Source organism: Lepidochelys kempii, chromosome 9 (assembly GCF_965140265.1).
Source record: "Lepidochelys kempii isolate rLepKem1 chromosome 9, rLepKem1.hap2, whole genome shotgun sequence".
NCBI classification, from domain to species: Eukaryota; Metazoa; Chordata; order Testudines; family Cheloniidae; genus Lepidochelys; species Lepidochelys kempii.
Genome location: NC_133264.1, coordinates 32,659,192 through 32,672,343, shown reverse-complemented (window position 1 = coordinate 32,672,343; position 13,152 = coordinate 32,659,192). Strand labels below are relative to the sequence as shown.

Genomic DNA, 13,152 nt, shown 5'->3' with positions numbered 1-13,152 from the left:
ATGCGCTGCAGCGGCGTCACTGCAGCATTGTACGTGTAGACATGTCCTAAAGGTCTGATTTTGAATTGATTTAGTTAAACTAAACTGCAACAAGGCTGCTTTAAACCACACAGAAGTTTGCATCAGTTTAAGTCTATTAGGAATCTTTGCAACCTATATCAGAATAAGCCACTCTTAAACCAGTGCAAACTCCTCTGTGGATATTTTTATTTTGATTTCAGTACGTGAGTTTAAAAGCATACCTCCAGCAAAACTGGAATAACTTTCTCATACAGATGAGACTTTAGAATTGATTAATTTTGCCAGTGACTTCAGTAGAACCAACATTTGGCTTGTAGAAATGAAAAATCTGGCACAATTGTAGTGTAATCATTAATGGCCAGATTGAGTAAACGTTAGAGCTAAATTCCACACAGTAGAAATACCCTCCATCCTCTTCCTGGAAACACACATTTTTGGGATGTTTGTGGTACAGTCTAGCAGGTTTTATTGACTCTTTCCCTAAGTTTAAAAAGTCCCCAATCCCTAAAATAAGATGTTTAATATGTAAAGATGTTTACTGCAATAGATTTAAAATGTATACACACAATTATATTGGTTACGGCGAATTACTTCATGTACTTCCTCAAATAATTTTAGTAAATCATACCCAATAAATAAACATATAAATCATCCAGAATAGCAGTACGAAACACAAAACAACAAAAAAGCACTCTCAACCACTAGGTCACTTTTCAAATGTTCATATCACAATTTTCTTTATGCTTAAAGTTTAATTGCTACCTGTCTCCAGATAACAATGGACATATTAGCTGTATCACACAATATGGCAACTAAACAGAAGATGAGAGAACCAGTCAAGCTGTTAATGATCACATTACTATGGTAATGCCTCCTGGTGCCATTCAGAGTTAAAGGGCCTTTTTGAGGGACTGAACACCCATTGCTCCTATTGACTCAATGGAAGATGTGGGTGCTCAGCAACTTGAAATCTCCTTATAATTCAGATCCATTTAAGGTTCAATTGAGAGACACCATCAGTTTTTGTTGCAGTCCTGCAATTTTGCAGCAGACCTCATCAGACAAAAAGGAGGTTAAGTTACATGCCTGAGTTCACACAGTGACTCCACCTGGATGAGGACCAGTTCCCAGACTTTAATAAGATCACAACTGCCTGTATTAAAATTCCCTCTGGACTGGAACTTGGAACATAAGATCTCAAGCAACTTCCTTTTGAAGTCCCAAAATTGGTTTTATGTTTTGGCCTCTGTATGATTTAACTATTTTCAGGGGGGTGGGAGATCAATTTGTGAAGCTGATTAGTTGATAAAGCTACCTACTTTCTCTGCTGTATTTTAATGCCAGAGGCTGGTAATGCTATGCCATGGTACTTGCCAAAAAGCGAGTAGTAGTGCAGTGTGCTCTTAATGGGAGTTTTGCTGTGGACTACAATGGGAGCAAGCATGCCAAGCTCCTGGGAAAGAACATTTTTTGTCAACTTTTTGTCATGAAAGCAAAATTATTACTGCTCCTCTTTGGGCTAGTGTTCAAAGTGGTGCTTATGGGTTTCCTTGTTTTCCAAGGCCTGTTGCAGTGCTTGGTAAGATGGGATGGATCCTGGACACACTGACCTTTTTTTTTTTTTTTTTTTTTTAGAGTGATTTCATAAACAGAGAAACCACTTTCCAAAAGGATTGTCTCCAAGCTAAGAGACCACTGGAATAACCTGCCCCCATCAGCTATTACTGACCTAACAGTTACAGTAACATTTCCAGTTCAAGTGGTAGTTACACTGGCAGCTGTCTGAGAATAGATTAGTAACATGAGTCAAGACAGAGGACGTTACCTATTTCACATGTCCAACTGTCTCTGTGACCTATGCTCATGGGATAACCCAGTAGTCTTGTCCAAATTGGTAGGTAGCTTGATAAGCATAGAGGAAATTTTTCCTTGTAACTTTGCTAGCAACCTCTCCTCCAAATGTGTGTAAACATGACAGACTGCAACAAATATTCAGTAGGGATTCAGGCAAAACTCCTAACTAAATAACTCCGCCATAGTCACTGTGGTCTAACAGCTAATACTGGTATTTAGAAATACCTAAAATATTTACATGAACTATAAAGATGAAAAAGGAATCATTTCAATTTATCATTTCATTATTCAGTCTTAATTAGGTTTAGCATATTGAAAAGATTAAAAGCAGACTAGTTTAAACTTGCATATCAAAACATTTCAGGTCAACCTGTTCTGCTTTGATATTAAAGAAAGTGTGGAATGTTTAAAAATTCTCTGTTCAGAGACATTCTAGGCACCAAGTTGGGATGCTAAAAGTAGAACTGGACTCAACTCTGAGATTTTTGTGAGCCTAATTCAACCCTTTAAAGACATTTTTAAACAGAGGAAAAAAAACGATATTTAACCATTGTACTGGTATGATTTGTTGTTGATATATTCCACTGTGACTCAACCTATTTAACAGCATCTTTGGTCACAATGGAGTCAAATATATAATCCAGTATTTTAGACATTTACCTTTTCCAAAGCTGCAAATAAATATTTTCAATTAATGAGACCTTCAGTAAATAGAGGTGCAATTTATTCACTAAAGAAGAAGTTTACTAACATTTTGGGTTGACATGATTGTGAAAATCCTTTGGGTGATATTAAAGCAAAATTACTACTACTCCAATGCCTACTTCTGAAGTGTAAGAATTATTTTTGCTAACTTGACAGAGTATAAAAATCAGATTCCAGTTTTTCCTTTTGTGAAAACAGTTGTTTGGAGTTAAATGTTCCACGGCTGTGCCAGCATGGTGTCAGTGAGTGCAGAACAGTTGGAAAATGGAATTAACTAGAAACAAAAAGTTAATTTGATTAGTCTGTTTTCATTATCCTAGCTGAGTGAAATGCAAAAAGTCTAACTGCATAAATAGTGAAAAGTTAGATTTTCACAAGAATCTTAAATTAAAAAGTTATTAGTTTCTAAAATAATATTTTATATGACTGTGTCCCTTGAAAACTGCCTGAAAATGATGTATGAAGTCCTTACTATAGAAAGAAACTCTTTTGCTATTATATTCCATTTGATTTTCTAAAGTAGGTTAAGGTCTGTGTAGATATTCAAGGGAGAATTTATTTTTAAACTATCAGACAACTTCTTAATATTATTTTCTTCACTAACATTTTTTCTTAAAAAAATTAGTGCTGGTGTAGGGAACACCACCATTTTTATCCTCACTATGTATAATGGCTAATATTCAGTTATTTATAATAAATTAGGCCCAAAATATCAATGGAATAAAATAATGGAAAAATATGAACCCTTCAACAGAAATATACTAATTTCATTCTTTACAATATCTAAAATGGATTTCATCTAGTTCAAGATTAATTTCGCCACTTGCATTTTATATTACTTTGACTCTTCTATACAGCAAGATGAACAGAACAAAGCAAACATACTAATAGCCCCTCCCCATAATGGTTTTAATAAGTAAGATATTTAAAACTATCTATTTTAGCTTTTTTTTAAAAAAAAAGATAGCAGAGCCTAAAGACTACGTAAGAATCAGCATCTGTTGGTCGACACTATAATCATCTCCATTCTGAGTGGGATAAATGAGGGGGAAGAGAGAAACTGGAGAAGCAGTGTCCCAAGTTATGAAAAATAAACTTGTGCACTTAGCAATTAGTCTGCTAAATCTTCAGGGATTTTGCTTTTTTCCTTGGTTGCAGTTGAAACACTTTGTTTGCTCTATGGCAGTATGCCACACTGTGTTCAGTTATAAAAAGTTTTCAATCTGTCACTTAACTTTGGGTGCTTTTTGTGTGTATATGCATGAAAGTTTCCATTTAGTTTCACTGAACACAGTGCAAACAAAGGCAAGAAACTGAAGTTACATCATGAAAACCAGGAGCTCACACTAAAAACCACATAAAAGCAGCATCTTGTATATTCTGTTTTCTACTGTCTTCATTCTGGGGAAGAGGAATCGTCATCATCATCATCTTCATCATTGAATGAGCATGGGGTTTCTCCTCGTGACTCTGAATAACGTGATGTTGCACTGCTGGATTGTTGACTACCAGGGGCAAGGAACTGTCCAGTTGCTAAGGCCACTTCAGCATCCAGACACAATCCTGGATTTCCACTATCAAAACAACAGAAAAGTCATCCTGTAACTTGAGAGAATTTCTCATGTTTGAGAACTTTTTGTGGCTTCTTGTTTTTATTTAAAAAGAAGCTACCAACAAGAAACTACCTGAAACATTATAATTTAAAATGATTCTAGTATTTGTGAAAGGGGACAGGAGGCAGAAAAGCAAAAGAAACTCAAGGATCAATAGGGGATATGCCAATTTCTCTTGTCCCAGCTAGGGAAGCTCCTGAAGCCAAGAGAAGGAATCGAAAGGGAATAACTCTCCCATTGCCTTGTCTATGCTGTAGTGCAGAGGTGGGCAAACTATGGCCTGTGGGACCGTCCTGCCCGGCTCCCAAGCTCCTGGCCTGGGAGGCTAGCCCCCAGCCCTTCCTCTGCAGCTACACCGCAGTGCGGGCAGCACTCTGGGCAACGGAGCTGCCTGCTCATGCAGGGCAGCACTGCAGCGTGTCTGGCTCAAGCCAGGTGGTGCGGCAGCCAAGGGGTTGGACAAGAGGGAATGGGATCCCGGGGGCAGTCAGGGAACAGGGGGCGGTTGGATAGGGCAGAGTTTCTGGGGTGGGGGCGGGAGTTAGATAGGGGGTGGGGTCCCAGGAGGGGACAAGGAGCAGGGAGGGTTTGGATGGGTTGGGGATTTTGAGGGGGGCAGACAGGGGCGGATAGGGGTTAGGGGCCAAGCTGTTTGGGGAGGCACAGTCTTCCCTACCCGGCCCTCCATACAGTTTCGCACCCCAATGTGGCCCTTGGGCTAAAAAGTTTGCCCACCCCTACTGTAGTGTGTACATTGAGAGGTGAACTGCCATGAGCAAGAACTTGTTAGGAACTCTAGGGGCCAGAAAAAAAAGGCTTTCTATCCAAATACATGACGACAAACTTTAGGTATTGTGATCAATTTGTATTTTAAAGCCAATTCACAACCAAGAAATTTAAAAATTAAAGCAAGGATTAGGCAGTGTGGAACTTATTTCCCTGATGGTGCTGGCAAAAGTTAGAACATGTACAGACACCAAAAATTTCAACTAAAATCCTCAAGGCTCCAACTTGGGTGAAAATGAAATAAAAAAAGTCTCATCCTACTCCTCATGATGAATAATGTATAAAAAAAAGTTTGAACTGTTCACAAAGAGTTCTGAATTATGAACAAACTATTATAGATCTTTCTAAAAGGTGAAGAGACACCACTTTTTCAAATCTCCTATACAAACACAGTTTGTCCAATTAACTTCAAATGTACACACACCCCATTCTCCTCTGGGCAGAGACTACAAATCAGAAATTGTCTGTGCAAAGAAGCCTTTTATCAGAAAGTTAGAATGTTCCAAAAATCAGTCATCACAGAAACTCCTTTTATACATTTGAAATGCTACAGTGGTGCCTCTGTAGTGCTTCAGTGTAGACCAGTGGTTTCCAAGCAGTAGCTCGTGATCAACTGGCCAATCCTGGAGTCTCTGGCAGTCAACCGTGATCTCCGGCCACTAAAAGTCCGGCGGTGCACGGGGCTAAGGCAGGCTCCTTGCCTGCCCTGGTGTTGCGCTGCTCCCAGAAGTAGCCAGCACACGCCTGAGGAGGGGTGGGGGCAGGGGTCTCTGTGCACTGCTCCTGCCTGCAAGCACCTCTCCCACGGCTCCCATTGGTCAGGAACGGGGACCTGCGGCCAATGGGAGCTGCAGCACACAGAGCCATATGCCCCCCCTCCCTAAGGGCTGCAAGGGTGTGATGGCTGCTTCCAGGAACTGTGTGGGGCCAGGGCAGGCAGGGAGCTTGCCTTAGCCCCGCTACGCCACTGACTGGGAGCCGCTTGAGGTAAGTGCTGCCCAGCGGGAGCTTGCATCCCAGCCCTGAGCTCCTCCCCGAACCAGCACCCCATACCCCCTCCTGCACCCCAACAATCTACCCCAGCATGGAGCCCCCAAACTCCCTCCCAGAGCTTGCACCCCTCACCCTCTCCTGCATCTCAACCTCCTACCCCAGGCTCAACCCAGAGCCCCCTCCCACACTCCGAACCCCTTGGCCCCAGCCCAGTGAAAGTTAGTGAGGGTGGGGGAGAGCAAGTGACAGAAGGATGCGGGATGGAGTGAGTGGAGCAGGGTAGATCCTGGGTTGCACTTAAATTCAAAAAGGGATCTTGTGCGTAAAAAGGTTGGAGACCACTTGTGTAGACATTACCCACACAAACAGGACGGGTTCTGCTCTTGTCAGAGGAAATGCACCTTCCCTAGAGCTGGTAGCTAGGTTGACAGAATTCTTTGGTCAACTTAGCGCTGTCTGCACTGGCGGTTAGTTTGGATTAACTATGTCACTCAGGGATATAGATTTTTCACATGCCTGAGCGATGTAGCTGGATTGACCTAACTTTTTAGTGTAGTCCAGGCCCTAGTGTTCTTTATATTTAGTTGGGGTGAAATTCATTCCTATGCTAGAACACCCTATTTTGAGAGTGCAAGTGGTGCATCAGGGTGAATTTTGCACTTTATCAATACAATTATCACAGGAAACTATCCTTCATTCTTTGAAATGGAAAAATCACTCTCTAGTTACCTTGATTTAGAAATAGACGTACCGCCAGCCATTTCTAAAGTTGAAACTGAATGAGCTGAATTTAAAAGTAACCCCTGGTTCGACCATGAAAGTCCTGTAGACATATCTAAAAGAAAACACAGTTACATGTTAAAGTTACAGCAACATTTTTCTTTCTTTACAATGTTAGAATCTCCATTTAATTTGCTTTTGGATGGCTAGCTTTTAATTTAAACGCTATGTACTGTTTTTGCATCATTAACCATAACATTGCTAGTACTATACAATCATCATCAAATGTGGTACTCAGGAAACATTCAGTATTTATTTTCCACAAATGACTTTCAGATTAAATCTGCTCTGCTGAAAGTGTCAAATAGGTTCCAAGTACTGTAACTTCAAGATCAACTTAATATCTAAATTGTGGGAAATAGCTGTTTTCTCTTTGCTCCATACCTCACTAACTACAGATATCAGCATTTAGTTTATTGTGCTGATGATTATACAAGACCCAGAACATGAAACAACATTCATAGCCCCAAAACTTTGTTAACGCAGAGTTAAGGTTGTTGGGCAGTGCCTCATATCCTTTCATAACGCTGGTTGCAACTATACTTAAACATCTGAAAACCAGGAGTTACAGCATGTACACCAGTCGTACCATTCAATCTTAACTCTGGTACCTAGAGCTGGCAAGAGCCAGTGTTCATATACTGTAATTTCAGACAGGGCTGCCCTAAAATAAGCAGATATGAGGAATGAAGTAAATATGGCATGTTGTACAGAATTGTATTCTCTTGTCTACATGCATTCCAACTACACTCCACTGTGCTAGGGATGGCTGTGTTGACTGGTACAGAGATTATTTTTGGCAGGTTGCCACAGTGTTGTATCTGTACCCACAGAGCTTGAGACCCCTCATTTCTGTGCTGAGTTTTGTGCACATGCAAATAGAAGAGCACAGTAGTTTATCCTTGATGCAGAAATGTGTAACAGTCTGGGAGTAAACATGACAGCATGATTTAAAACAGACAGAAAAAGGTGATGTTCCAGAGGGAAGTCTTATAGGGTTAAAGGGTGGAAACATCTGGCAACGGTTTATACAGGTGAGGTGAAGTGATTGAGTATAGACCAGCATAGGCGCCAACTTCCCCTCTGCCTGGTGGGTTCTTGACCCCCTCTACCCCATTCCACCCCCTTCCCCCAAGTCCCTGCCTCATCCTGCCTTTTCTCTGCCTCCTCCCCAGAGCGCGCTGCATCCCCACTCCTGCCCCTCTCTTCTGGAAAGTTCTATGTGCTGCCAAACAGCTGTTGGGGGGGGGGGGGAAGTGGTGGGGACACTGTGCGCTCAGAGGGGACCCGGGGGGGGGGGGCGCGGAGCACCCGCTAATTTTTCCCTGTGGGTGCTCAAACCCTGGAGCACCCACAGAGTTGGCACCTATGTAGACCAGGAATAGCCAGCTGGTGGTCACTAAGCCTGCCCTAAATACAGCTTTTGCCTGAGTGAGCACATGGTCTTACCATTTCTCTTACTGTACCCATGTACTCCACAGCATCTGGAACAATACAGTGCCATTCCAAAATTGATTCAGCTAATTCATAATAAAACACTCCTATCCTAGAATAAAAGCATCTACACAGGGACCTAATGAGGAATAACTATTTTGAAACAACTCCCAGCATAGACAATTCTTTGGGGCTTGTCTACATTTAAAACATTGCAGTGCCACAACGGCACCGCTGTAGCACTTCAGTCAAGTTACTACCTTTGCTGATGGGAGGGGTTCTCCTGTTGGTGTAGGCAATCCACCGCCCAGAAAGGCAGTAGCTAGGTCGACTGGAGAATTCTCCTGTCAACCTAGCATTGTCTACATCAGGGGTTAGGTTGGTTTAACTGTGCCGCTCACAGGGGTGGATTTTTCACACTGCTGAGCAATGTAGTTGTAGGGATCTAACTATCTAGTGTAGACCAGGCCCCAGTGTAGGCGAATGGGGCTCTGCACAACCCTCTGCAGCCTAAGAGATTCCAGGAGTATAAAGTGGTGCATTCAGCTCAATGAGGATTTTGCATTGCTTAGATTTTCTATAGCAATTTGTGGAGGAAAATATCTTTTGTGGTTTAATATTGCTGTTTTTAAAAAGGCCATATTACTCAGGGCAAGACTACACTACAAAATTAAAGTTGATCTAAGTTACGTCAACTTACAGCCACAGCAGTAATTAAACTGCTTTTGCATGTCCACACTATGCTCCTGTGTTGGCGGTGTACACCCTCACCAGGAATGCTTGCACTGATTTAACTGTCAGTATGGAGCATTGTGGGACAGCTTCTGAAAGGTGGCAACAGTCGATGTAAGCAATGCAGTGTCAACACTAACACTGCGTCAACCTAACTACGTTGACTTAAGTGCTATGCGTCTTCTGGAGGTATAGTTATTAAGTCAGTGTAGTGGGTGAGTAACAGTGGTGGGGGCTCCATTTTAGTGTAGATACCTACAGAGTTAGGTCGATGTAAGCTGCCTTAAATCAACCTAACTCTGTAGTGCAGGCCAGCACTAAATGTTTCTAGTGTCTTACAAACTGCCTCCCCATGGAAACGTCAGTATTTTGAGAGGAGAAATTGGTAGTCTGAACACTTGGTTTGTGTAGACTGGATGAATTATTGTAGGAAGTTGAAAATTGTTTTATTTTTCATGATAAACATCAGTTACTATGTTGACTGACAATGGCATCCTGGCACTGCATCAGTCAATATTGAACTTATGCCAGTCTTTAGTATAGAGCTCTTATTAGGGGGGCATTTCCAGAAGCTCAGCAACCCATTTGAACATTCTGACATCCATCAAAGTCACAGTTACTTGCTTTTCTTTGTTTATATTCAGTTCTGTTGTTCAGGAAATGGGTGAGAAGCATATGGCATGATTTATATTACCCTAATACTCTTGCTTACTAGAGTCTTTCACCTTCCTGCTATTTGAAATTATTTTCCTTGGCAATACTTAAAAGTAAAATGGAAGTATGCAAGTGGGTTTTAGAGTACTCTGAAATCTCTGCTTTTTAAACCAGAAGCTTTTCTTTCAGGCCTACCCTTTCACAAGGAGCCCTTGCAGAGAGCAACTATCACAACACACAAAATATGTCTACACTACTGTACCATGGTGTAGATGCTTCCTTTGACAGAAAGTTTTTTTTGTCAATGTTAGACTTCACCTCTCAAAGAGGTGGTTTAACTGTCGACCTAGCTGCGCCTGCATCGTCAATGTAACTGGGCTGCAAAATTTTTCACAGCCCTGAGTGCCATAGCTAGGTCAATATAATTTTAAATTTAGACCAGGCCTCAGTCTCAGGAAGCTGACAAGGGCAGGACTCAAACTTACAGTACATGGGTGCTACTTGGTACTCCTGGGGGAATTTTGTACCACTGCACAATGAAGAATTTGCACAGAATTCCGTGTTTTGCCCACAGAATTGGGGCTGCAGGACTCTGCAGAGCCCACCTTGCATTGAGCAGAGTATTCTGCCCAGCACAGCAGGCATAGAGGACACTAAAGAAGCTGGTAGGGAGTAAAGGCTCTGGGGGTGCAGGTATCTGGGGGGCAGAGGGTTCCCCACAGCTGGGCTCTGGGGGGAGGGGGGTGCCACACAGCCCCCTCCAGCAACCCCCCCAACTGGAACTGGGTTGCAATAGGGGTTTCTTTAACTTTCTACTTCTGGGGGAATGTTTTTTGTTGTTGTGTGTATTGTTGACATATTTATTGACAGGTATTTTGAAATAAATTACCAAAATAACTGAAACTGGAGTGATTATATTTTGACAATAAAATATGCAGAATTTTAAAATATTGTGTGTAGCATTTTTATTTTTTTTTTTGGCACAGAATTCACCCAGGAGTATACTTGGGTTCAGTGGCCAGAGCACATCACCTTAAGCTACCTACTCTAATGTCAGTATGTCTGCAGACACTGATTGCAGTAGAGCCCCCAGTCCTGCTGCACCTGCACAAATGACTTTCTCTGGATCAAGCCACTCTGTAGATCCAATGTTTACCCTGAATAACTTTTTAAAATATTGCTTCACTAAAGGGGAAGTAGGTGCTGGGGATCCATCCTGTGTAGCTAGTATCACAAAAAAAGTTAAACAGTAAAATTTTCATGTCACATGATTCTTTTTCGTGGTGGTGGTGGGAGCGATGGACTCTATCTTAGAAAACCTTATACTAGACCACTAAGCCTGCCTTGGATCTATTCAGACACAGCAATTTCCAGGTGCCACAAGTACTCCTTTTCTTTTTGCGAATACAGACTAACACGGCTGTTACTCTGAAACCAGCAATTTCCAAGACATTCTAAGTAAGCATGTGGATTTTAGAGTAGTTAAACAATAAACTAATCACAATCTAAAGTACGACGCTGCTACCACTCCACTCAATATACAATACATGTTCCTGTTTAGAAACTATTGTCTTCTCAGTGCCGGCAGTAGTAAACCCCTTTTTTCCCTGCCCCCTCAAAGCAAACCACCCTTGGGTTTTGTTAACAAACTCAGCATTTATGGTTCAAGATACATAGAGAGATAGCTGTGTGCAATACCAATATGGTACTTTAGGTTAAATTTTGGACCAGACTCCTACTAACTTAGGTAAAAGTACACTCAAGCTTTTATTTAAAATAACATGATTAATTTCAGCACAATGAGATCTAGAGAAAATTAAAAAGTAAGAGTGTGTACATTTGTGAGAGAGGGGGCTTTCTGAGGGAATGGATAAAATGTAAACCTTTTGTACAAAGAAAACTTTAAAAAGTTAATAAATGAAAAGATTATTTCATATGTTTTGCATTAATCTGTATAAGCAATTCTAAAATGTTATTTTGGGCTGAGAAGTAACATTCTTTAAGAAAAGTCATTTATTTTAGCAGAGATGGTCATATTTGGTTGTAGATTTTTCACCAAATCTATCCACGTAACTCCAGACTAGGAGATCCTTCCAGCTTTCCTTCTCTAATGGTTATGCATGTTCATTTAGCAAACACACACTACCATAATTAATCTTCAGCCTTCAGTATCTGTTTAGCTAAAATAATAGCACAATCTTGGCCCAGTCTCTGAGGCCAGGTATGCACTAGGAGTGCTTTAGTGGTATAGGAAAAGCAATACAGTAAAAACATCCCCATAAAAGAAACAAGCTTTGCTGGTATAGTTGCATCTACAGTAAGGACTTCTGCTGGTAGAGCTATGTCAGTCAGAGATCACAACCCTGACTAACATAGCTATGCAAGCAGAAATTTGTCCTGTACACATAGCCTGAGGCTCTCATCATTCTGTACAGTAAGTATGCTTTGCTAAGGAGATGCCTAGCAATGAGCTGATTCAGATAATTCTTTACTTCTGACACCCACTACAGAGGTTTCTCTTCCATCATAGTCTAGCTCATGGGATAGGCCAGTGTGAGAAAGCTGTAACCTTTGCTGTCTGCAACAAACGTAACCAGTAAATAAATACAAGACATTGATTTGCTATTCTTGAACAGTAGTTAACTAAAGCCTATATATTTTAAAGCACCATGGCAAATTTGATGGAAATAAGCCATAAAATGTGAATACTTAACCTTAAATTCACTGCTCTGGTAGTATAAGAAATAAAGCATGCCAAAGTTAAAAAGGGAAGTTATACTTTGCTGAGAGAACCATGAAATCAGGCAAATGCCCTCTTTGATACCTTTGCAAAACATATTTAAAACAGGTTTCAGAGTAGCAGCCGTGTTAGTCTGTATTCACAAAAAGAAAAGGAGGACTTGTGGCACCTTAGAGACTAACCAATTTATTTGAGCATAAGCTTTTGTGAGCTACAGCTCACTTCATCGGATGCATGTAGCTCACGAAAGCTTATGCTCAAATAAATTTGTTAGTCTCTAAGGTGCCACAAGTACTCCTTTTCTTTATATTTAAAACAGCTACTCCTATTTGTTACTACAGGCATCTGATTGCAGTAACTACATAATTTATACTGATCCTCACACTGCATAATTATATTAGGAGCAACCAATAAAACAAACCTTCGAACTAAATGCACATACTTTAGTACACAATACTAAATTAAAAGAACCAAAACTTTTGGCCATATTTTCTCATAACCAAAATAAGACAGCTTTGAAAAATGTACTCAGAGCAACCCACATCTAAAGAGTACAGTACTTGTCCAGAGTACTTTGAATAAAGGCAAACAAATACAGAACTTGTGATTAGCAGCCAGAAGCCTAGTGTGTTACCAAAGAAATTATGCCAACAGCAAAAATTTTGCTTCTTTAAAAGTATAAAAACTTATACCTATATATATATATATATATATATTATAAATTATCATCTAAGTGACTGGACAGCTTCCAACTGCATTATCCTCCCAAGGAGAACTATAAAATTACTTTTGTTTACAAGAAAAAAATTATTCTCTCTCATTTGTAGCAGAAACACCATT

At 40.7% G+C, this 13,152-nt stretch overlaps 1 protein-coding gene and 1 long non-coding RNA gene across 7 annotated transcripts in view; one reads left to right on the top strand and one right to left on the bottom strand.

The window, feature by feature from the left end:
• Positions 1 to 13,152, top strand: part of LOC140917303 (uncharacterized) — a 63,168-nt gene that overhangs the window by 25,036 nt on the left and 24,980 nt on the right. The gene's annotated exons all lie outside the window — the stretch shown is intronic.
• TFDP2 (transcription factor Dp-2) overlaps positions 537 to 13,152 on the bottom strand; it is a 156,702-nt gene continuing 144,086 nt past the window's right edge. For 5 of the 6 annotated variants that reach the window (XM_073359797.1, XM_073359798.1, XM_073359795.1 and 2 more), the window contains 2 exons: positions 6,702 to 6,807; positions 3,926 to 4,154 (listed from right to left, as the gene is read on the bottom strand). In XM_073359797.1, the coding sequence (XP_073215898.1) occupies positions 3,977 to 4,154; positions 6,702 to 6,807 (284 nt within the window). In that variant the 3' untranslated portion in view covers positions 3,926 to 3,976. Of the gene's footprint in view, positions 4,155 to 6,701; positions 6,808 to 13,152 lie in introns of all 6 variants that reach the window. The other variant, XM_073359794.1, reaches the window with a different exon arrangement.